The sequence below is a fragment of the Cavia porcellus genome, unplaced genomic scaffold (assembly GCF_034190915.1).
Source record: "Cavia porcellus strain 051 isolate PalLab524CR breed Dunkin Hartley unplaced genomic scaffold, mCavPor4.1 scaffold_17, whole genome shotgun sequence".
NCBI lineage: Eukaryota > Metazoa > Chordata > Mammalia > Rodentia > Caviidae > Cavia > Cavia porcellus.
Window position 1 is genome coordinate 17,962,214 of NW_026947500.1, and position 26,093 is coordinate 17,988,306.

The 26,093-nt window shown below is 45.6% G+C and overlaps 1 protein-coding gene across 1 annotated transcript; it reads right to left on the reverse strand.

Moving 5' to 3' along the window:
• Window positions 1-10,718: 10,718 nt before the first annotated feature.
• On the reverse strand, window positions 10,719-17,023 carry LOC134470857 (spermatogenesis-associated protein 31A1-like). Its single transcript, XM_063227293.1, has 4 exons — window positions 16,091-17,023; window positions 14,572-14,635; window positions 14,125-14,176; window positions 10,719-13,886 (listed from the first exon to the last, which is right to left on the reverse strand). The coding sequence occupies exons 1-4, from the start codon at window positions 16,355-16,357 to the stop codon at window positions 10,751-10,753; spliced, it is 3,519 nt and encodes a 1,172-aa protein (XP_063083363.1). The 5' UTR covers window positions 16,358-17,023; the 3' UTR covers window positions 10,719-10,750.
• Window positions 17,024-26,093: the final 9,070 nt, after the last annotated feature.

Consider the following 26,093-nt stretch of genomic DNA (forward strand, 5'->3'; position numbering starts at 1 on the left):
ATCTATGGAGGGGTCCCCATTCCTCTCACTCACTGCAGGTCGATGCAGGGCTCTCTACCAGTCCCACTCTCAACTCTGTTCACCAATTCTGCTCTCAGAGGCTTCATGTCTCTCTCCCTGCTCTGTTGATTTAGTCGCAGCTATCGCAGCAGGAAATTTAAATCGTGGCTTCCAGAGATGTGGGTTCCAGCTTCAGCATTGAGATTTTTTCTGTGCTGGTTATAGCATCAGTATTGCATTTCCAGTTGGTTTCTCTCAGCTTAGTTCATTCCTGGGTTGGCAGGGTATATCTCCCCTTGCTTAGGACTCCTCACACCACACCATTCCTGGATTCTAAGCTGGCTAACTCAGAGAGCCTCCATAGCTGCTGTTATCTATCTGCCGTGTTCTCCCGGAAGTCCAATTTTTGCAAATTTTTATGGATAAAAAATATTTAGTTGTTTTACTTTGTATCTCTTTGATTACTGAAGTCAACCACATTTACTGAAGGTTGTGTCTTGTGAACTATCTCTACTTTTGCCCAATTTGCAATTATGAGTGCACTCTGTGTTGTGTTCTTTGTGGATTACAAATCTTTGCTTTAGTTTATATGTTTGCTAATTGTTTACATCTGATGATAATTGGCCATATACCATTATTAAACATTTTATGAGGTCACATTTGATATTATCTTAATGCTCTTTGTTTTTGATGATGTGCATAGAAATGCTTTTTTCACCTAACTGTATAAAACCACCCATTTTTCTTACATGGTTTCATAAAACATTGTATGGCTTTACTTTATATTTATATTTAATTTTTCTGGAATCATTGTTTTAAGATAGATTTATTTAGTATGTTTTTAAATTGAGTTATTATAAATGGATAACTCTAAAACTATTTTTGAAGAAAATATCTTGTTTCTGTAGATTTGTGGGAAGTGCAGAATTGTGGAATGTTTTCTTCCTCATCCAGTTTTCCAAGTATTTTTTTCCAGCAATGTATACTTTTTCCTGAGGTTTTATGAAGGATATTCTTATGCTATAGTAACATTATGAAAGAAGGAGTTTGTCCCAAATTTGGCAAGAGGAAATACATTAGTGTTATTCACCCAAAGGACATGAAATGAAGACCAGATCACAAAAGAACTTAACTAGGAGGGCAGGATGATCTTGCCAGAATGTTATTACTCTAAAAATTAATAATGTCGGTGCTAGGGGGACCAAGGCTTCTGTTGAGAAAGTGGCATCATTCTTCCCTGCAAGTTCGACCTGAAGACAGGGAGGAAGAAGAGGCCGGGAGAGAAGCTCAGGCCTGGCTAGGGTGTGCAGCAATTTCTTGGGTACACTCTTCTGCTCCAGTGATATTCAGAGAAGATTCTGGTAAGCAGGGAGTCACAGGATCTTTCAAGAATCAGATTTCTTAATGACTGAACGTGCAAAATAAAAAGCCGGAAGCAGACATCCCATTCAAAGTCTGGGACTCGTTGGCCTGTGACTGCCAGCACACGGCACCGTGCCTGGCTCGGCTCCTGTCCTCAGTCGATCTTCATTTCCTCCCTCTTCCCTGCCCTGTCCTCTTAGGTATCTCACGCCGGGTTACCAGAGCAGTGGTCGGCGTATAATAGGCACCTGGTGGTTCTGAAATGGGTTTCATCAGCTGCGGTTTCACTGCTATGGATGGTTTGAAGAAATCTGTGCACTGGTAGTCAAGAGCGAGTTTACACGCTGAGGCAGTGACACAGCGACGCTCCGGAGATGCTGAATGCCTGTTCTGTTCTAAGCTCCTAGCATGCTTAGTTCCTTTAATCTTTGTGATAACCCTGCCAACTATGACTATGTTTTTAACCCCATTTGATATGGGAGGAAACAGAGGCTCAGAGAGGTGAAAGGAACCAAAGTTACAGTTACTAAGGGGGAGGAATTGAGGATCGAAATCCTGAACTGAGACTACTTGGACTACAAAATCCAAGTCATTTTTTTCAGTATTCCCTCACAGCTTCTTAAAAAGCCCTCCAGTCACTGTGGTAAGAGAACCCTGATCATTGTGTGGGCAGTGCACACCGAGGCATATCAGGTGGGTTTCATCTTCTACGTGGATGGGACCCACACCCACAGATGACGTGAGACCCTTGAGCTGCAGAGAGGGAGCAGCTCACCTCCCCTAGGTCCCTCAGCTGGGATCCCCAGAGGACGAAGCTCAGGGATTCAGTGTGCTGCTCTTACCTCAGCCATCCGTCCCGTCTTTAGAGACAGTGTCAGCTGGACAGGCTGGCTGGGAACCTCTCAGGGCTGCTGGAGCTGGCCCATTTAAGTCTCACTGCAGCCTGCATGTTAAACCTCTTCGTAAGGCAGCTCCTGGGCCAGTGCGGTGTAATGAAAGAGAGAGAGGTGGGCATCCCAGCTCACTATATATTATTCACCCAGAAAATGTTTTCTAAGTATATCTGGAAGTTATATTCCAAATACATAAATAGACATAGCAGCAGGCTCGGTGCTCTCTTTGGTATATTTAGCAAGAAATGGCTGAGAGAGACTGTCGCCTAATGATTTCCTCAACTTGGGGGGAAATGAAGTTAATACGGTGGTACCTTGGTTTGAAAACTTAGTTCTTTTCATAATTCTGGTCACAAAGCAAATCAAATTGAAGGGTTAGGTTCAATGTTGACCTCATGGGGAAATTTCAATTTTTCCAGTTTGTGGCCAGAATCACAGAAAGAATTAAGTTGTGAACCGAGGTACCACTGTACCACAGAGGTATCACTCTATGCTTCCTTCTCAAATACTGCCACACTGTAAGAAGGGAAAAACAGGGCTCCCACAGGCTTTGGTGCCAGGTGGACTTCAGTGATTCTTTCAGATAACACAGACTTTCTCTCTGTGTCTAAACTAGAGTTATGACTGGGTGTTGCCATAATTCACAATTTCTGCCCTAAGCTGTGTTCAGAAGTGGAAGAAGTAGATGGACTGTGCTGGTCATCTGGGCAGTGCCTTGCTCTCATCCAGGGTTCAGTCCTTCCAGGTTAGACACCCACTCTGCACAAGGGGAGTCATACCAGCTTAGAGGATCAGGGCTGCCCAGTCACTTGAAGAAGTCTCACCTGCAGCTTCAGGCTGAAAGCACTCCAGATAGATACAAAATAAATAAGACTTGAAACCCTTTAGCTGCTATTTTGTACCGTAAGTTTCCATGTTATTATGACAAAGAGAAAGGAAGTTTCACACCATGCAGTCATAGCTTCTAATTTTAAAGAGCCTTTTGTGCTTTATGCTTTAAAACTACTCTCATATTCATCTTCTTATGAACTTTTCACAAATGCTGAGATACTTAGTGTTCTCATCCTATAGAGAAAGAAACACAAGCACAGTGACATTTGGTGATTGCCCAGTTGCTGAGATAGTGAGAAATAAATCTGCTAGCAAATCCACATCTGTATGACTTTGAAGTCCTTGGGTGGGAATCGGGGCTTGATGTCTTCCAAGATCCCCCCCCCCAATACAAATCCTGTATCATCCTCCAGAATGTGAATCTGAGGTGAAAGGAATCTGTGTAAAAAGCAGAGCCATGTGAAGAGAGAGCATTTGGGGGTAACCTGAGCTATTCACAGCACATCTTCACAAGCAGGGAGTTAATGGGAGGAATGTGGTGCACTGTTTTGGCCTTGAAAATGGAGAGGGCCACAAGGCACTGCGAGCAATCCAGCAATCGAGCAATCGCTGATCAACAGGACCCTCGGCCTCCAACTGGGAACGAACCCTGTCGAAGCCTGTCAACAGCAGGAGCTGGGAGCAGGTCCCTCCCTCCCCAGAGCCTCCAGATGAGCACCCAGCAGGGCTGACACCGACATGCACTATCTCGGCACACTGAGCAGAGGACCAGCCACTCCTTCTGCACTTGAAAGCTGCAGATGGTGAGCCAGTAAGTGGGTGATTTGTAAGCCACTAAATACCCTGCAATTGGTTATGGAGCAATGAAAAACTAACTTGCCTTCGTTTCTTGTGGAGTCTTAGGACTCTAGAAAAGTCTTTTGCCTTTCCTGATCATAATTTTCATGTGAACCATGGTTAGATGTGATGATATTTAGGATTTTTCCAACCCAATGATTCTAATATTTTGTAAACAGTGTTTTTCTTAAGGGCTGAAGGGAAACAGTGCACGTGAATGTAGTTTCATCTTGAGAAAAAAGAAGGCAGACAAATTAGTATTCAGTCTAATGTCAACTGATGGCCTGTATGGATCTCATAGAAAAGTTCCTCCTGAAAAGTAACTCATTATTTAGGTCCCAGCTACACAGATGTTGAGAAGATGAGGAATTTCTGACTCCCGCCTCCCAAAGGCTCCCATATCACAGGGGGTGGAGGCGGCAGGTGGGGGGAAGGAAGCACTTCAGGGTCCCAGGCCCTTTGCAGAGCTCCAAGAATTGGGGGAAGGAGGCACCGTGCCTGCCCTCTCCAGGCAGGCAGTGTGCACAGACACACCAGGGGACTGCAGGGCTGGTGCTGGGTCTGCGGCTAAGAGGTTTGCCTGGCAAGGCACGCAGCCCCGCAGCAGCCCAGGCAGGACACGGCGTGCAAGGTGAGGCCGTGAGACCTACAGTGCGGATCATGCCTGCTGGGTTTTCTGTGCGTGGGAGCTGTCTGTGAATAGATGACCACTGGAGCGTCGGGAACGGTGACGCTGGGGAGAGGATTTGTAAAAGGACACCTCTGTGCCAACCTCTTTGAACACCCGTCAGGCCTCACTTCCTCAACTTAAAAAGCATATAATCGATATCAGTTGGAATCATCTTGTTTTAGAAAAACATCAATGCTACATTGAGTGTACCCTTCTCAGTCGCTTCCCGACTTCCCCTTAGCCTACTTGCCAGTGAAGGCAAGTTCGTATCAGGCTGTCCTGAGGGTTAAAGAATCATTTGTTCAAAATTTACACTCAATGTGAATTATAAAATCACAGTAATTGCAGAAATAATCACTGTTCTGCCCACTCTCTAAGGACAAGAGTCCTGCAGTTCACATCTGGATGTTCCTTACAGCACTCAGCAGTTTCCTGCAGTGGTGAATTAAATTTCATTAGAGACAAGATGAACTTCGTATGCAAATAAAAGGCAGCAGAGATTACATTAAAACTCTCCAGGAGGTTTTTGCATTTGCCTGACCAGGGTGACTTCAGCCCGCAGAGCTGCCATGGTGTAGTTTGGAGGACCCCCCACTCATCAGGCCCTGTTCCTGGAGAAAGCCAGGAGCTTCTGGAGGGCAGATGCCCCAGGAAATCCCTCCCACACCTGCAGGAGCTGTTCCCACCTAGTGCTGGAGACTTAGTTACAGTCACTGTAGACGACTGCTCCGCGTGTTGACTGCTGTGTCATATGGATATCTGTGGGTAACACTGTGATGCTAAGGAATTTTTACATAGTCTGTAAGCATTGCTAATCTACTGCTATATACTGTTAAAGACCAGATAAGATAGTTGGTGGCTGTGTATTTTTGATGGGAAGATTTTTTTTCATCTAAAATCTTTTGAATCTGCAAGTAATCTACTTTTCTACTATTTGTTTACTCTTAATTTATTCGCTGAATAGTATGTATACCACATGCCTAGTTTTACTCAAATATTGGGTTGGCCTCTAGCTTTGACCTGTAAGTAATATCAACATGATTCCTCGCCCTTAAAAATATAGATATTAGAAACTTCAGGAGAACTAAATATTATGGTGACCAAACAATTCTCTGGGGTTGTATGCTCAGGGAATGTACCTCACCCGGGGAGGGGAGATTCTCTAGAGAAATGATGTCATAGGTGATGATTTCAGAGTTATCAAGGAGTGGAGGAAGGGCAGGAAGGTGGAAGAAATTCCAGGCCAAAATTATAACTGTGTATATAAACTAGTTCTCCTTAAATTTAAAAAAAGGTTGAATTTCTAAAAAAACAAAACAGCAAGCATATTCTAGTTGGAGAAAGCAAGAGCGAGATTTCATGCTCGCCGAGCTTCATTTCATTATGGAGAGTTGTGACACCTCGTGGCAGCTCGGTGTCAATGCACATAAGAAGCCAGGTTTTCTTGGACTCAGTGCTTTTGGAGCTGGAAGAGCTCTACTTTAGAAGAAAACCAATCTTATTGGGTACCATTGATTGCCACCTCCCCCTTTGGCCTCCTGTTTGGAAAGGCATCTGCTAAGCAAAAATGCACTTCTCCCCCCTCATCTGGATTGTCTTGGTTATATTACAAAAATGATAATTCCATATAAAAGCAAAGAACTTTACTTTTTGTCTTTTTTGGTCTTACTGAACCATGTAAAGCCATAAACTTTGCCTTGGTAAATTCATCTTTTTTCTTTGGGACTATTTTTTCATCTGAACATGACAATGATAAAACACATAAAATAACACCTGCCTCACTAAGTAGTCCAAGAAAAAAATGAGCCTAATGAGTAGGTAAACATTTATTCTTGTTGTAGCCTTTTCATGGGCAAAAGTTTGGTTGTATTAAGTTTGCTGATACCCATTCCTGTTGTTGAGGGCTCTCTGGGAATCCAGGAATTCCAATTTTGGAATTTTTCTACCCTCAATTTATTCAATATTATAAGACCCCAGAGGAAGGAAGGGACTTCCCTTGTTATAGTTTATAACTAGATGTCCCCAAAGCCTCATGCTGTCATGGCAGGGTGCTTTGGGAGGTGACTGGATCAGAGAGGCATGACACTCATCAGCAGATTAGTCAAAGATGAGCTTATAGCTAAAGGTGATATGGGGGGGGTGAGGCATGGTGGGAACAGGTGGGTCACTGGGAGTGTGGCCCAGAAGGGTACATACCTCCACTTGCCTTCATCTCTCTCTGCTTCCTGATTGCTACACCATGAGCAAGAGTCCTCTGCCACGTGGCCCTGCCTTGGGGTTCACTTGAGCTCCCTGGCTCTTGTCTCACGGGTTTTGAGAAAGTGGGGCTGAATGCAACACATAAATAGAAGCACAGACAAAATTCACGTGGTCATATCAACAGATGCATAAAAAGCTTTTAACAAAAGCCAACACCTACTCATGACAAAAATTCTGAAGGAAATATTTACAGAAGGTTCCTACTTCAATTTGATAAAAACTGTGTATGACCAACCAGGGAGCTTCTGTAGCCAGTTGTTGTCTATCTGCCATCTTTGCTCCTCCCCCTTGGCTTGTCTTTTAAAAGTATGCCTTATACATATAAAATGTATCCCAAGAATTTCGTTGTTTACATCCCATGAGTTCTGGCAAAGTATCGTCTAACTTCTCTTGAAATTCCTTTTGAGCCAATGGGTATTTAGAAATGTGGTACTGATTTCCAAATATTATTAAACTGACTAACCTTTACTTGTTTAGAGACTTGATTAATTATGGTCAGACAATATACTTTACATGATGCTTTTTCAATTTACCAATACTTGTTTTATGGCTTAGCAGCTAGCATATAACCTATCTTGGACAGATTGCACATGTGTTTGAGAAAAATGTCTGTTCTGCTGATCAGTGAAGTACTCTGTACTTATTCTGGTCTTTTGCATAGTGTTCCAGTCTTCCGTGTGCTTGTTTTTCTTCTGCTTAGGTTTCATACACATCATTGACTGTAAGGACAGAATCTTTGGCTTTTTTGCTGTTGTAAGCTTTCCCCCTCAGCTCTGTCAGGTTTTGGTTCATGTGTTTAGAGCTCTCCTCCTTTGTACATAAAATAAATAATGCCTTAGCACCCAGAGATGGTTGGTTCCAGGACCTCCTGCAGTAGCAGAATGCACTGATGCTCGACAAATTTATGTAAAATAAATACTGGCATGGAACAGTACTGGCACAGTACTGGCATGGAACCTACAGATTCTCCCTTACATTTTATACTGTCTCTAGGTTCTTCCTAATACCTAACTCAATGAAAATAGTTTTGCTGTAATGTTTAGATAATGTTGATGAGGAAAACTGAGAAGCGACACAGTTCAAAAAATATTTTTGCCTCGTGTTTGGTTGTATTTGCAGAGGTGGAAATCACGGATATGGAAGGCTGATTACGATGCACTTTCATGATTCTCTCTCTCCATTTTTCCTTTATTACTGAAAATGCTGCTCTTTGTAGTTCATGAAATTTTATTGCTTTGGATTGATTGCTTTTTAATTACGATAGGCTATAATGGCTCTCATACTGGTTTTTTATTTTTTGCTACTTTTCTTGTACTATTTGTGTATGTGAATTAAAAATGTATTCAGATATCATATGGAAACAGCATTATAAAAATCTTGTATCTGCCTCTGAATAATTTAATCCATTTATATCTCCAGAGATTATTGATATACATGTTTCCATCTACTTTACATTTCCTTTTCTCTATTTCTGTCGTTGCTATGTTCCTTCGTTATTGTTTCCTTTGGCCTTGAGTAATTTCTATTACTTTGCAGAAAACCGGTAACTGAGCAGGACTGTAATGGCAGTTTTGAAGATGGCCTGCTTCGTCCTCCCTAGGAAGTGGGGTTTTGTAGGAAATTGTGTACAAAGAAACCATGTACATCCAGGAATTTGAAATATTGCAAAGTTTCTGCACTCTTCAGAGACTAGATGAAATGCATTTCACCTTCATTATATGAGCCAAGAATGTAATTTGTATTGAATACCTGTGATCCTGAAAGTTTGAAAAAAACATATATCAAGGGATGTTTAAATGGGCTTATGTGGTAGCTCTCAGTACAGTGCTTGTGTTCTCATCCTTTGGTGGTATTTCTTAGAAGACATGTCCCAGGTTGTGACAATTCATTGCTGGAGATATTGAATGTGCCTTGCATAATTCTACTGGGAAAGGACTGTTAGAAGCCTGTACATGGTTTCCCAGTGTCTTCACACCCTGGATCTTTATCCATTTGTTGAGTGTACATTGTATCATACAGACATAATAAATCATAGCCATCAGTATGATTCCTATACAAATCTGAGAATCCTCCCAGATAAATTACCATCCCAAGGTACCAGGGCTATTCTGTGCCCCAGGGCCCAGCCCCTCCTGCAAGTCCCACTCCTCTTCACCAGTTGGGTCCGCTCTGGGGACCCACACAGGCATCCAGTTCCTCGAGAGAGGACGAGGCTGCGGGCAGCCTGCAGCACCACCAGCCAGGCCCAACAAGTGGTGCCTCTTTACCCAAACACCCAGGTGGAGGACATCCCCACAGGGAGCCAGGGCCTCTCACCTGTGTCTGGGTCAGCTTGGCCCACTGAGGGATGCTCGGCTCCAGGACCAAGGCCCGTGGAGCAGAGCCTCTCCAAAGAGACGACTGCCTGGGGCACTGATGTTGGCCTAGGTGCCACACACGGGAAACAGCTCCTCTCTCCCTGATTCTGCAGCCCTCCTGCTTTTCCATTAGGATCAGGACCCACAGAAAGGGAAGCTCATGTTACAAAGTGACAAGAGAGCAGGCTCTCATTCTGGACCAGCGCTGCCCCAGGACACTTGGACAGTCACTTCCAGATTCCTGGTGGTGCAAACCTGTGTGACCACCCCTTCCCTGTGGGCTTGTGGGTAAGCAGGGCTGGCAGCCAGGCAGGACTTGCTGTGTGACACCAGGGAAGCCCGTCAACCTCACACCCCCTGTCTAGCAGCAGTCCTGCACATATATGTAAAGGTCAAGGGATTCTGAATCACATCTCAGGGACCCTTGTCCTGTGCTCTCCACCATCAGTTCATCCTCTCTGCAGGAGGTGAACATAGGCAACTAGACCAGATGTACTAATAAGAAATCGATTGATGATATATATTCACTGGCACACTCTGCTCCTTCTCAAACCTGGCTCCGTGTGGGACCTAAAGGTTCTGTCTCTGGGTCAGGATGTGGAGCAAGCAGGGCCCTGGGGTGGGACCAGAAGGAGCCACATGGCCCCTGATGGCCCCTCCTGTCAGCTGCTGGATGGCAGCTAAGCCTTGGAAGCGCCCCATACCCCCACCAGTCACACTGGCCTCAGGCCACTCTGCTCCCACCTCAGCTCCAGTCTTTTCCATTTCCTCCCACAGCCCACACTGTGCCCAGCGCCTGAGCATCAGTTACTGAGCCTCACATCCACAGCCCAGAACCACTGACTGGAGTTGGGCCATGTGAGATGGCCAGGACAAGTGACCAGGAGCAGGGCCTCCTGACACACAGCTGGATTTTCCCTCCTCACTGCTGCTCTAGAATGAGGGAGCCAGGATCCTGGGACAGGGACTCTGAACTTTCCATCAAAGCTGAGCCCAGAAAGCCCCTCTCCATCCTGGCCTTTGCCACGGAGAGGCAGGGCTTCCCAAGGGTGCCATCCTCTGATCGCCACCATCTGATCCTTGATGGAGGGCAAGATCTCTCCTGCTCCTGATCTCAGGGCCCACCATCCTCTGTGCCAACTGCCACCCATTCTGGGACCCCTGCAGCTACCTGGCTCTACCCTTGCTCAAGTGTGTGGGAATTTTCAGCCTAAGAGGTCTCTGTGTCCCTGGATCCTGCACTGATGTAAGGTAGAGGGAGAAGTGGCAAGGTGGGGTGAACCAGATGCCAGGGTGGGCTCTTCACTGCTTTTCCTCTGCTTGTCTTTAGAATTTTTGTTCCCCTAATGATGGAAAAGGGGATCACTGAAGGAACTCAGGTGGACGTGGGCTTGTACCCCAGTTACCCTCTACCACACTCCACCCCTCCAGACACCAGAGCCCACCGCAAGCACAGAGCAGACACAAACCACTTCCCCCTTAGGAGGAAAAATAGGTATATTGGGCTATAGTAAGTCTCAGGGATGGAGAGTGTGAGAAAATCATTTTCTGCTACATCGCATATTGTGCTCCTGGAGGTGCTCCCTAGTAAGAAAGAGTGGAGAGAAATCTCTCGGTTGCTCAGTTAAGACCCCTCTCCAAAGAGAATGCCTGGGGCAGTGATGTTGGCCTGGTGCCCTGGAGACTGAGGGGCCACGCTGGGCAGGGCTGACAGGGCACACAGGCTTGATGGGCACTGAGGGGTGGGGAAGCCTCTGGCCCTGCTGCCCCCAACCTTGCTGTCCAGTTTTCAAGGACTCCTGGGGGGGCCTCTCCCTGAGACCATGGCTGCGGTACTCGGGGGCTACCACATATCCTGCTGCTCCCCTGTGCTCTAAGGAGCAGGGAGCCTGGGAGACCGAGTCTTGACCTCCTTCCTGTCTGTGCTGATTCAACTTCAGGTCACGAACTTCACAGTGAAAACACATTTTAGTGTCTAGCATCTGCCCAACTGGGGTCAGGAGCACCTGAGCCTCATCAGCACCACGGTCCACACGCAGTCTGCCTGGGGCCGGTCTCCAGCTCCGGTAAGTGGCCCCTGCAGGCTTGCCTTTTTGGGGGGCATCTTCCTGCCCTTTCATTTTTTTCGTGGGTAAAAACCACTGCAGAAATTTCTTCAGGGCTCTTTTGAAGCGGCCTTCTGAAGGCACTGGCTGCTTCTGTGGGAGATGCCGAGGGTGCTCCCTCTCCAGGGGGCCTTGCTTTCCCCAACCCTGGGAGGCCAAGCCTCCCATCCTGTCTTCATGTTTCCCTGGGGCAGTCCCCCTGCTGACCTCCTGCTTGTAAGTGGGGGCAAACATCCTGCTGTGGCTCTTCTGAGAGTGCTGGTGCATCAGGACCCTGGGCTTCTGCTGGCCCAGGCTGCACTCTCTCTGTGCCATTAGGTCACCTAACCTCTGTGAAGCAAGTACCTGGCCTAGGGGCCTGAGGTGGTGATGGCACTGGGGTGGAACATATACCAAATTGTCTGGAAGCTGGGACCCCGAGCCACTCTCTTGAGAACTGTTTGCTGACTTCATCTCTTCATGCTGAAATGTCCTCATGGTGTCTGCCCAATGGCCTGGCTCTGCTGCATCTTGGGCAACATATGTTCCAGGATGCAAGGGGACTGTTGGGTCAGCCCTGCTGACCATTTGAACAATCCTGCTGTCACGGATTGTGTCATCACTGCTGTATGTGAGTTGCTCTGAAGGGCCCTTGCTATCCTGTCCGGACAGGGGGCCCTCTGATAAAGGCTGACCATCAACCAGTGGGACACCTGTCGGTTCTGACTTGGTTTCTTCTAGCACAAGAGGGGAGACCAGGGGACTGCCCAGTGGAGAGACAGACTCCTTGACCCTGGCCTCATCCTCAGGAAATGCCTCAGGTGGTTCCCCCAAGAACTCCGCATCCTCAAGGATCAAGTCTACCCAAGAATCCCCAGAAGATGAGGAGGGTGGGGAAAACTGTGGCAAGGATAAGAGCTGCGCCTTTGTGGGCCTGAAGAGGTTTGCAGCCTTGAGGAGCTTGAGGAGGAGACCCCACTTGCGCTTCACCCTAAACCTGGTGAGGTGCGTCTCCAGGTCCTGTAGACAGCTTGGGTACCAGACGGAAAACTTCTCGGTGGGGTTCATAGAGATTTCCTGAGCCCTGGAGGATGCTGGCTTTCTGGTCCCCACGTGGGTGTCAGAGGTGGAAAAGGCACCGTGGACACTGAGCCAGGACAGGCGCACTCTCAGCGGGATCAGCCCCTGATGGATCTGCCCATTCTTTGTGCCCAAGTGCACTTTCAGCACATCCTCTATGTGCCCCCTGTCAGCACTTCCTGGGGAGTCATTACCAGTGTCTCTCTCCCTGGGCGCCATCAGGGTTCTCTCTGACTCCTCAGAGGGCACCCACGGATCCTTGTCGGGGTAGCTTCTTGAGGCCCTGGACAGATCTTTTGGGACATTGCCTAGAATATGCCCCAGATTCCTGACCGGGTTCGTGCTTGGCTGGAACCTCATCTGCTCATCCTGGCTGCTTTCAGCTGTAGACAGGGGCAGATGGGAGGGCCCAGCCTTGTCCTTTGCCTCCCAGGAAAGAGTCAAGTCACTTGGAGGCTGGGTGAGTCCTGTAGACCCCTGGGTCTTGCTGGCTAGGTCTCCACAGTGTTGAGTGATCCACCTTTGAATGTGCTGCTCCAGCTGTGCTCGGACCTCAGGGTTGAGCGGAAAAGTCCCAGGAAGGGTGGCAGCAGCATACTTGCCTTGGTGAAGGCTGGAAGTGGGGTGGCTATCGCTCCCCTGAGAACTTTGGGCTGCTGAGGGCGCAGCACCCCCACGCTCCAGTTGTTTTGTGGACAAGGGCCATCCTGGGTGTTGAATTTCAGTTGGAACCTGAGACTGTGGGGTGCTATGGGGTGCAGAGCAGGCTGATCCACAGTCCCTGCTGTGGGACACAGGAGGTGATAACAGGACTGGGGGAGAGGACCGTGGGTGGGTCTGAGTCAGGGCATAACCCAGAAGTGGGGGCTGGAATTGGGGTGGGGATTGGGGCTCCAGATAGGAGGGGGCCTGGGCCTGAGGAAGCACCAGTGACATTTTCTCCTGCCGGTGAGTTGGGTGAAAATGTGAGGTTTTGTTAAATGAGGAGGATTGAAAGTGGGGAACAGCAGTGTTCGGGGAAATCCAGGCCGCAGCCACTAAGGATTCGCTGTGCAGAGAGGGCAGACCCCAGAACAGCTGGTTCCATTTCTGCTCAAAGTGGAGCCCTGGGATCTTGGGATGTGAGAGTTGATGAGGACCGAGCTGCTGATTTGGCTTCTCTGTAGTGTCCCACCAGGGTTGGGGGGTTGTGGTAGATTTGAGGGGACATGGTGGGGGGAGGGAGTGTGGAAGTGGCTGAGGTGAAATTCTGTCCAGCAGAAGCAAGGGCTCTGGGGGCTGGGAGGAAGTAAGGGCTGTGGGTGAACACTCAAGATCCGAGGAGGTTGTGGACCAGCCTGACGATGGAGAGGAGGCCAGAGGCAGAAGGTTCCGAGTGAGAGGGGAGGGGGAAGCCTCTACTGAGGACAGAGTGGCGGTGTGCTCGTCCTTCCCATGTGGCTGCGGGGCTGTGGCAGGTGGACTTGTGCACACAGCAGCAGGATGGTCTTCATCAGGGAGCATCCTCAGGAGGCTGTAAGAAATAGGAGGCGCAGCTGCAGTCAGAAGAGGGTCTGAGGCAGGACAGGCAGGTGAGGGCCATGGCCCTCCACTGCCTGCCATGAGGACCTCAAAGTTCTCTTCTGCCCTTTGTCCGAGGGCTCTCACATCCCCTTGTCCCAGGATCTCCCCCTCCCAGGTCAGATGGAAGTTGCTTGGTGACCCTGGGGTCTCCACAGGAAGGAGACTGGAGAGAAGGGGGAATTCTTTACCTTTCTGGAACAGAAATGTGGTTCCGGGTCTCCTCCAGGAATTCCCGGTGGTCTACAATAGGAATTAGGAGCCTGGGTTACATGGGTTAAGGGCAGAGAAGGGATTGAGGATTTATAGGAGCCTGAAGGGAACATCTCCTTGGAAGAGACCATGTGTCATTAGACTCTGGAGCCCAAGCTTCAGTGTCCAAGGTCCCAGGACCCAGGCTGACACTTGCTGCCTCGTCCCACTACTACCTGAATTGCCCCAAGTTGGTGACACCTTCCCTTGGCCCAGCACAGTTTGCTCCTGAGCAGGGAGCCTGACAAGCGTCCCCCTGATGACTGCTTTCCCAGGATCCCTCCTTTCAGGGCTCTGTGGCTGACATCCTGGGAATGCCGGCCTTGGTTGCTGGGGACCAGGTCATGTTGGTTCGGGGGCTGCAGGACTGAAAGGCAGAGCCTCACCTCTGAAAGCGCCCGTCCTCTTCCTGGTCCTGCTCTTGCTCTTCCACCTCATCCGCACTGGACGCTGAGAAAGAGGGAAAGTCGTGAGGGGTCCAGGAACGTTCAGCATTCATAAGCTAAATTAAGGCACTATTTTTCCTGTCCTTCTTTGGACACACACAAAGACTTTCTAACACAAGATCCCCATAAGTGGCCTTTGTATATTAAAAACTGGTGGTCAACCTAACACCAGATGAATTGAGTCAGCGTGGTCTGAGAATGGATGGCCCATCTGAGGACTGTTTGCCAGCACAAAAAGGAGACCTGAAGAGGAAGAGCAGCATTGTGGGTTCTCCTAAGTGCTGCTGCTGTTTGGAGCTGTTGGTTGTCCTGGAGGGCAAGTCATGCTGGTTCCCCTACATGAACACAGCTGTTATCATCAGAGGAGTTCAGGACCTTTTTGTGGCTGAGAATGGCTGTGGTTCACTTTGGGGGAGCTCTGGTCCTTATGTTGAGCTTCACCTCCTGGCTCTGGAGGGGAAGATGCATGCTGTTTAATTTCCAGGAGAAGCTTGTCCTGCTGGTCCTGATCTGAGATGGCTGTTCTCATCACTGGAGGAGCTTGGGACCTCATTGGCACTGAGGTACTTTTCAGGGGAGCCCTGTTTCTTATTTTGAGCCTTACTTCTTGGGTCCGGTGTAGAACCCTCAGCCTACTGGCACAGCTCCTTCACCCCACTGGCGTAGAATTTCTAGCTTCCACCACTGACCTTTGGACCTTCACAGTGCAGATCCATAAAACAGACTTGCATAAGTCATGGTTGTGGGCTCTATACTTCCAGTTGCACACATGGGTGGTATTGTCCTTGGCTCTAAGTCTTCAGCTGGACTTATGCAGGACACTGCTGCATCCAGGCCCTCAGCTAGACTTTCTAGGTCTTTAGTGCTGTGGACAGATTTCCTGCATTTTCCTGTATTTAACTTTAGGTGGCCATCATAAAATATATTATAAATTCTGTGTCCTGTATGTAATTGTTGTCCTTGCAACCCTTGACTACAACAGGTATCTTCGATCCTCTGCACAAGAGACAACCTGATCTCACAGAAGCATCAGAGACCATGGTGGCTGCAGCCTGGAATGGGACTGGACTCGCTCAGGCCCTCAGTACAGCCCTCAGATCTACCCTGCACAGAGCAGAGGCTGGGCCTGGAGGCGTCTGCCATAAGACGTGGACGTGTACCAGTGCGAGGGCCTGGTCCCTCCCCAGGGCTCCCTCCTCTCAGAATCCAGTCCTCACCCACCGAGTCCCCATGTTCTGTTTGCTCTGGCACCGCCAGCAAATCACAGAGGTCTGAGAGCAGCGGACAGAGTCCTGGTGGCCATGTCCCCTGCCTGCCCACCTGTCCTCGGGGAAGAATGTTCTGTTCTTTCCAGAGGTCTCCCCTCTCCACAGTCTCTGTCCCCTTGATGTGGGAAAGCAGAAACTGGTAGAAGGAGTCAGAATCGTTCTCTGCTGGGTCTGAGCTGTGGGTTTCTCACCTTTCTGATGGTTCTAGTTCTCCTGGATGGGGGCAAGGATGGTTCACCCGGGAGCCAGGGCAGTAACAGGAGGTACAGCCCCACTCCACACACAATGGCAAGGACCATGTCCATGGCAAAGGTGGTGGAGCTGGGGCTCAGCCACGTGGCGCTAAGGCTTTTCAGAGGAGTGAGAAGATTCTCCATCATCTGAATCGCAGTGCTGCTCTCAGGCAACTGAGCCCTGAGAGTTCTGTCTGGTAGCAGGGAGGGGTCCCAGGTTTGCATCACAAAGCTGTGGCCTCCTCATCACAAAGGGCTCCTGGGCTGGGGGAGGGGTGAGGAGAGGCCCAGCCACAGCTTTCCCCCTCCCCCACTCTCTAGCACAGTGGGTGCTGCACCCTCCTGGGCCTTCTGGACCCCACCTGCCTAGCCTCTCAGAGACAGACCAGAGTCTATTTTGTATTCATCCTCCCTGGAACACGGGTGTTACCTGGCTGTCTAATCCAGTGGAGCTCTGGTTGATGCCAAAACTTTAGAGTGATATTTTCATAAGTGTACAGCATTTATATTCTTAACTGCACAAGGTGGTCTTAAGGACTACTGTATGTATACACACACAGACACCCACATCCTTTTACAAACCAATCTAGTATTTTTCACAAAACAGTCCAGTATTTTCAATTCCATTATTTTCTCATTAGTATCAGGAGAAGGCCAATCACATCTACAGTGAGAGATACCATTGTACTCTATTTAAAAGACTATAATAATTATTTCTAATACTAGCAATAAGCTGGGAGTAGTGACACACACCCATAATTCCAGCTCTTGGAAGGCTGAGGGAAGAAGGTCACTGTGAATCCAAGGCCAGCCTGGGCTACATAAGCAAGTTCAAGGCCAGGCCCAACTTGTCTCATAGCGAGACCCTGTCTCAAAACAAAGTAAAATAAAACAAAAATGCTAGCAAGCATGTGGAGAAAGAGGAACTCTCATACAGCATTTGTAGGACTGTGAATCAGCACAGCCACTATGGGGAACAGTCTAAGGGTTCCCCACAAAACTAAAAGTAGGTCTACCATTTGGTCCAGCATCCCATTTTGGGGAATATATCCAAAGGCGATGCAGGGAGTTCACTATCCACAATAGCTAAAACAGGATTGGCCACCTATCAATTGATGAATAGAGAAAGTGACCGATACACGTGCCCTGTTCAGCCAAAAAAAGAACTGGACCCTGTTGTTGGCAGCAAGGATAGAGTGGGGCAGGGGGTCACCTCATTATGTGAAATGAGGCAGATGCCAAAAGACTGGTGCTGATTGTTCTCACTCATGTAGAAGTTTAAGAGACATGGACTTGAATGGAGGAGAGTGTTAGAGGCTAAGAAGGGGGTTGGTCCATGAAGGACAGGGATCAGTGAGTGCTGTATCTGTGTACTGAAATGCCACACTGAACCCTGTTAATAGGTACAATTAGTGTTTTTAATAAAAATGGATTTATGTACTGTCTTTATTTGGCTTTCTTGTGGTAATGCTGACCTCATAAAATAAATTAGAGCATATTCCTTCTCCTCTTCAGTGTTTAAAAGAGTGTGTGAAAGTGTTCTCCTCCTCTAAATGTTTGGTAGAATTCCCATCAAACCCTTCTGGTCCTGTGTGGGAGACAACTCCAGTGTCGCCCTTTGAATCCAAAACAATTACTGTGACTTTGAATATTTGGAGACTCATTTCCTTATACTAATATGTAAAAGAGTGGCTAGGGTATTTCCTTCTCTTCAATTGACTCTGAGTTTTGCAAATAAGGCTAGCTGAGGTGCTAATATGCAAAATCTATAGCTAACAGACAGTCCTGTTTCCTCACATGGTGCTCTTCACATACAGGATTGAGCTGGTGAGATGTTAGAACAAACAGCTCCAGGCATGTCATCAGGGTAGAGCCTCAAGGTAAAGAGGCTATGACTCCCCGGGGCACAAGAGTTTGCATATCACAAACAGAAGCCATGGCCCCCCAAACAATTCCACTGTTACCTTAATTGGATTATGTAAATTGATCTTCTACATATCTTTATCTTTGCAAGAGATGCCAATCTTGCACCTTGCCAGCCAGCTCAAGCTTCCCGGTCCACAGCAAATCCACAGGAGACAAAGGTTCAAAGGCATCTTGCCAGAAAGAGCGCTCCCTTTGGAAGCAGCCATATAGCTAGGTGCTGTGGGCAGCAGAAAACTCAGTTTCATATGCTTTAACATTAATTATGTCAACATTGTCATTTTTTGATTGTGCTTTTGGTTTTGTCTGCCATAAAATGTCATTGTCAAAACTAAGGTCATCTAGATATTTCTTCTATTATTATTCTAGAAATTGTATAATTTTAATAGTACCTGGTTGTGATTATTAAAATGTTTGTTAAAGATCATTGGCTGGAGGCTTTTATGCATGATATTCTGTTAGTCCAGCTCCACTTGCTAAGAATTCAATATTTCTACACTGACCTAATCGATTTATAAAACTTTAGATGAGTATATTTCTAAAGACCTATTTTTGAATTTGCTACTACTTTCCCTTGATTCATTACCATTTTCTACTACTATAGTGTCTTTTTCAGTGATTGATTAACTATAAATCTTGAAGTTGGATAGTGTCAGTGCTCCAAATTTGGCCTTCTTTAGTACTGTAAAGGTTATTTTGTCTTTACATATAATATGAGTTGGAAATAACTGAAATTTCTATACATAGATTGTCTTGATTTTAATTGGAAATATATTCAATTATACATCAAGTGGGGAAACCTAGCATCTTAATACTGAAGCACCTGCCAGAAACCTGGATTATCTTTCCATTTATTTTGATGTTGTTTATTTATTTATTTTTTATACCAGGGATTGAACTCACAACTTCGTGCTTACCAGGTAAGCACTTGAGCCACTGAACTAAATCCCCAGCCCAATGTTGTTTGTCTTATTGGCTTTGTATTTTTCCTTAAATTGGTCATGGGTGTATTTTGTTAAATTTATTCCTAAACTATTTATTCATTGGTGGTACAATCAGACCTTGGGATTACCAAATGCTATAGATGCTTAAGTATAATATTTGTGTGTAATATACCTATGCCCACTGATGTACTCATATATTATCTATAATACATACTATAACATTAGTGTCATGTGAGCACTTATTATACTGTATTTTTAGGGAATTATGACCTCAGAAAGTGTTTTCACATGTTCAGCATTGATGTAGATTTTTAAAAATATTTTTAGTTTGTAGTTGTTTGAATCCACAGGTATAAGACCTGTAGGTACACAGAACTAGGCGTATATGGTTAAGCAATGGACACTTAACTTGTGTATTAGCTTTATATTCTGCAACCTTGCTATAATCACTTTCTCATCTCAATATTTTTAATGATTTTTTTATTTTCTGAAAAAATCTTCATGTCATCTGTACACAGACATATGTACTTCTTCTTCCTTCTAAATCTCCATACATTTATTTTCCTGTTATAGTTCATTTGCTAGAACTCCCAGTACAATGTTGAGGACTGATGAGAGGGGAAAACATTAACTTTATCTCACACTTAGAGGAAAATCATATAGGTTCTCACTGCTAAATAGGTTACTGTAGGATTTTTGTAAAAAAATTGTTTTGAGGCTTTCTATGTAGTTCAGGCTGGCCTTGAACGCACAATGTAGCCCAGGCTGTCCTCAAACTTGTAGACTTGTAGTGATCCTCCAGCCTCAGCCTCCTGAGTGCTAGGATTACAGGTGTGCTCCCCTAAACCCAGCTGACTTTTACCAATTTATCAGGTTGAGGAAATCCCCATTTATCCTATTTTTTCTAAGAGGTTTTATTGTAAATGGATGTTGTGTGAATTTTAAAATATTTTTACATATCTTGATATCACCAAATAATTTTTCTTCTTTAGCCTACTGAAATAATAGATGACATTAGTTTATTTTTGAATGTTGAACCACCCTTGCATACCTTGTGTAAGTCCGAGTTAGACATGGTGTGATTCTTTTATACAATTTCGGATTGCATATTCATCAGAATATTAGTCTGCAGATTTCTTTTTTTTTTTCTTTTTGAGACAGGGTCTTTCTGTGCAGTTCAGGCTGGCCTTGGGCTCACTCTGTAGCCCAGGCTGGTCTTGAACTCGCAACGATCCTCCTGCCCCAGGCTCCCAAGTGCTGGGATTACAGGCGTGAACCCCCACACCCGGCTGTCTGCAGATTTCTTTACATGTAATGTCTTTACTCATTTTTTATTTGAGCCAAGGTAGCCTCATAGGATAAATTAGAAAATGTCCTTTTCATTTTCTGGAAGAAAGGTTAAAGAAAAATGATATTATTTCTTCTTTAAGTATTTGGAGCAACTCCACACTGAAGCCACTGTTGTTCTTAGTTTTAGAAGGTCAATACTATTGATTCAATTACAGCACTTCATAAATATGGTCCTATGCATACGGCCCGTTGGTATTTATGTAGATTTGGGCAGGTTATATCTTTCACAGAATTAATATACTTCATGTAAAATATCTGAGTTGTGGGTACATATTATCCTTTTAATATACATAATTTCCATATTGATGTCCCCTCTTTTGTTCCAAATACTAGTTATTTATGTCTTTTATTTCTTTAATGAGCATGTATTATGATTATCAATTGTATTGATATTCTTTTTTATTTTAAAGAGAATAAAACAGAACAGTAATATGAAACAAAACAAAACGGTAATAGGACAACAGGAAATTAACAACTGTTATTATATTGCATATTGTTATCCTCTAAATAGTTATCCAGACCACCAGCCCCAGGCCTGCAAAATCAATCAAACAATATAAATGTCAGGTTGCTTCCCTGCTTCAGTTACTTGGGTTATTGTCATCTCAGCAATCCTCTATAATGCTGAATCAAAATTCAAGACATCTCAGTGAAAAGAAAAGTAAGTCCTGCAACTGAGGTAAACCAAACAGTTGTTTTTGTTTGTGGCAGAGTGGGCCACAATATTATGTCACACATATATAGCATGCTTGAAGTTCAAGGTACTGGGAGCAGAATGTACATTTGTTTAAGGAGAATTTAAATTCTTTTCTAACAACTCCCTTATCTTCCCTCCAAGGGGAAGGGAAATGGACTTCCTGAACAGCACCACTGTTCTAAATCGGATTGGTCAGTTGGACCTGTGTAGTCAGGTTGAAGGTCAAGTTTGCAGTTGTGTTCAGCACAGTTTCCCCTCTGAGCTCTTCCCCAGGTGTGGTTTCCGCAGGCAGCCCTGCAGCTCGCAGCCTGTGATGGTTTGGGCTCTTCATTAAAGGCTTGCAGACCAGCCTGCAGGGTTCAGGAGGCTGGCTTGTGAACCCAGGATGGGCAGAAGGGGCAGGAGACCAGGAACAGCAGGAATTCCTTCCACCCCCATGGGCTCTCGCTCACCTTCCTGGCAATTTCTCTCACAGTCTGTGTCACCTACTGCTCTGGGAAAATGTTTTAGACTTCTTCCTGGAGGCCACCCACCCCCTTCCCCCCATCTCACCTTATTATCCAGCTGTTCTTGTGAATGAATTTAGTTTCCAGGTTCCAGAAAGATATACATTTTTGCTTTTCAAAGGAGTTTTTTATGTTCTGCTAGAGCAAAAGCAGTCCGACCTAGGCACAATTCAGGGGTGCTAAGACCTTTCCAGAAAGCTCACACAACTCACCTTTGTTTTCAGTGGTTCTCAAACCTGGCTGCACTTTATATTCACTTTTGGAATGCTCTCTCTTCTGTAATCTCTTTTGATGTTCTGTTTTAGATATGCCCACTTAAAGGTATATGTCTTTCTGCATCACTGACCTGTTTATCATCACGTTATGCTAAGAGTGAAGCCTGGCATGCTAGACCAGGAAGGCAGACATAGTATCCAACACACTTCTAAACTGAAACAGGGAGGAAGACCCTGGAGTGGCATACTCAGAGATTAAAGGAGAACATCCATTTCACCCAAAGCTTTTGTGTCCAGAAAATCTGTCAGGCCTGGACTGGGACATCCATTGTTCCCCTTGTAATCCATGGGAAATAATAGGCTGTCCTGGTCAAAAGAAATAAGGGCAATAAAAGTCAACACCAGATTTACACTCCCTACAGTCACCCTGAGGCCAGCTTTGTGTACCAACCTATGCTGAATTTACAGTTTGAACTAAAGCATTCCGTCCAGATTCTTTGAAATTCTGACCCCAAATCTAGAAACTCAGTGCCCCTCTTCAGACACTTGCTGACACTATACTGGTCTCAGCCTGCCTGTAAGCAGATGGAATACTTCTGATTCTTCCAACAGCCTTGGTCTGTGAGTGGTTTCTCATGTGACATGTTAGCACTATCCATCAAGGATGAAAAGGGAACATAGTCTCAAAAAGACAAGGCCTAAGAAAATTTGCTGCTGGCAGTATTGTCTTACAAGAAATGATAAAGAATGTTTAGAATCGCAATAAAGTTTATTCTTTGATTTGGAAATACTGGATTGTTAGTGTTTTATCTCTGTCAGTCTTTCTGTGTATAAAATTTTTTAGAAAGTTTTAAATTTTCTTTTAAAGTTTATTTTTTATTAATTTCAAAAGCAAGCATGCAAAAATATGCAAGAATATACTTTGAAGGGTATTTTTTGGGTCTTTTTGAAATAGAGTCTCACTATGCAGTTCAGACAGGCCTTGAGCTCACTTTGTAGCCCAGGATGATCTCAAACTTGCAATGACCCTCCTGCCTCAGCCTCCAAAATGCTGGGATTACAGGCATGGCCACCATGCCCAGCTTGAAGCTTTGTTTCAATTTTCTACTTAGTTTGTGATTTTATAATAATGTATTAATTTTTTTGGTTTATAATCACCTAGCTGAAGAGAGAAAATGAATTGAAATGTATATAAAATTTTTATTCAAAAAGTTCAGCAAGCTAAGTATGAAAGAAACTTCAGAGCTGAGTTGATGTAATGTAAAAATATATTATGGGGAAAATTTGAAGATATAAGAGGTAAGATCCTGAGTGTAATGATTCCTGCGAAACAAAATGTAAGAGACAACGGCAAAGGTTCAGAAACTGTAAAACTGATGGAGCTCAGGCAGAGACCCTGAGGGAGCCGTCCTGTCTGGGCTCACAAATGTACTGGGAAGTGTTGCTGACGGGCAGAGCAGCTGGGTTTAGAAGAAGAAATCTGGAAGACTCAGGAAGGTGGAGGATCTGCTAGGCTGGGGCACTTTCCCCATGCCCAGGACCCCTCTGTAATGAGGAACCAGAGCTCTGTGATGCAGACCTGGGTCCCATCCCCTACTCACTGAGGGAACTCTCAGGGATCAGTAAGCTGAGGATGATGGTTCAGCTCAGATGATGGAGAATCTTCACTTTCTTCTGAAACGTGGGAGTTCCATGTGGCTGAGCACAGCTCCACTAGCTGGACAATGGATATGCACACTGTGTTTGTGTATAAATTGGTGCTCCTTGCCCTGTTGATCATTTCCTTGAGACTAATCCATTCATTCCACTAACTAGGAGAAAGAAGAACATTAGAAAGGGAAGCAATCTTTGGGAGAAACCCCATAGACTAGCTTCTTTTTTTTTTTTTTTTTTTTTTGTCTTTTTCGTTTTTATTGGCACCAGAGATCGAACTCAAGACTGCCTGCTTGCAAGGCAGGCGCTTATGCCACTGAGCTAAATCCCCAGCCCCGAGAAACCCCATAGACAAGATTCTTTTTTCTAATGATTGGCCCACTTTTCCTAAACCTCTGGAAGAATTATGATTGTTATGGTTTGTGTCTGGGTGGCTCCCCAAGCCTCATGCAGTCAGGGAGGCGACTGAGTCTAGCGTTTGTGATTGGTTCATTGTCTAGCACTGGGATTGGTGGTGTGAGTGCTGCACCCACCCAGGGTGGAGCCAGCATACATGCTGGCATGAATGCTGCTCCTTAGCCATGCCACCCTGCCTTGGAGCCAACTGAGTACGTACTGAAACCTCCACAAACTGTAAGATAAATAAACCTTTCCTTCCCATATTTGGGTGCCAGGTGTTTGTCTCAGCAAGGAGAGAAAAGTAACCAAGACAATGATGGTGGAAATATCAGTAATGCTATCATTCTTCTGGAACAGGCTGATGTCCAAGAGGGACAGTGTGGGTCACAGTGGAGCAGTACAGCTGACATTTGCAGGTGAACTTAGGGGTCTAACTGGGAGTGCAGTTTACTTCTCTACCGCTGAGTCCTCATTAGATGAAGTGTCCTTTCCTCCCCATGAGGTGGCTGTGAGGACAGTAGGGGTTGGTGGATGTGGAAGAATCTTGTAAGGGATGAAAGTATCCCCTCCTTGTTCCTGGCTATCACTGTGAGGAGCCGTGGACACTGATGGCTGGCCTTCAGGTCGAATCTGATGTGGTGTCTCCTAGGTGACATTCTTTTCAGCCTCCTGTAAGATCCCAGGTGCCTCCCTTCTCTGCCATAACCCAGTCTATTCTTCTAGCTTGCAGAGACTGCCGCAGGGAAGTGGAGAAGACTCGGGATCTAGTTTTACTTCTACAATAGTGAGGGGCTTTCCTCTTCTACCTCCTTGCTAACTCCAAGGGAGACAGCATGCTGGGTGCTGACTCTGTGAACGTATGGTGCGGGACACTGGAGAGACTGTGGGCCACATTTGCCCAAACTACCCAGTTCTGGGCAATTGTCAAGGCCACGTTTTTCTCCACCTGGGCACGTGGCAAATCCCAGCAAGAACCTCTGTCTCACCACCCACCAGACACTGTGCTCTGGGCAGGCCCCACCCACTGGCTGGCAGAGGCAGGCAGAGGGGACCACGCTTTCATCCACTGGATGTGCAGAAGCTGCCGGAGATGCTGGTCAGCAAGAAAGGCAAACAGAAAATGTGTCAGGGAAAACGCAAGGGTGGCTCATTTTTCCTACCAGTGAACACAGGGTACCCCGGGTTTCCCTGAGAAGCCTGTTAAGGTCACTGGGTGACAAACTCACCTGTGCACAGCCTCTGGCAACACAAAGGGCAAAGCAGAATGGCTTCTTGGTCTCGGCAGGTCACTGTCCACAAAGTCTTTGGAAGCTGTTTAGAGCACAAATGTAGCCAGTCTTTCAGGAACATAACTTAGAAAGGGAAGAGTTGAATCGAACTGAATTTATGTTTTTAGTATTTTTAGGAATATCTAAACTGCTTGCCATAATGTAATAATTTATATTCCCACCGACAATGTGGAAGAGTTCTTTTTCTCCTTACTTTTCAGATTATTTTAAAAGAAAAGTTTACAAATATATTTGCACAGTGTGTATCCCCCACTTAAACACTAGAATTCTGTGGTTATTTATGCAATTTGTAACCTCTGTGGCAGAAAGAATAGTCATAGAATTCTCCACTCCTGGAACATTTATTTCACATCAAAAATGCATAACCTGTCACTTAACTATCACATCCTCAAGTATGGTTCACCATTATGCAATCCCCATGTTTTTAAATTGATCTGTGCCTAATTTATTCTTTTTCCCATTCATTTTGTTATTTAGAAGTGTGGGGCTTGTACATTTCATTTCACCACATGTTATTAAAATATGCAGTCTCAACGGTCAAGATTGAATAATATTTATTTTTATGCTTAGAGGTCACTTTATTTTATTTTATTTAAGATAAAATAGAATAAAACCAATCAAAACAAACCAGGGTAAGAGATACGGGATTTCAAAGCATTACAGAATCAACAATAGTTACCATAATGCCCTTTGATGGCTTCAAAAATAGCTGCAGATAACTTCAGACATAGTAAAAATCAAACAGAACAGAATAGAAACAATAAAAACAAAACAATGAATGCAATATAAGACTTCAAAACAAGCCAATAGTAAACCCAAAATTGCTACTATATCTTGCTATCTTTGAAATAGCTGCTTCTGCCATCGGATTTACCCTAATCAAACAAAACAAAAGAGCATAAAACCCAACCCAACAAAACAGTGGAAACGATACAGGACCTCAAAACAAGACCGTAGGGAATCAACAGTGGCTACCACCCTAGAA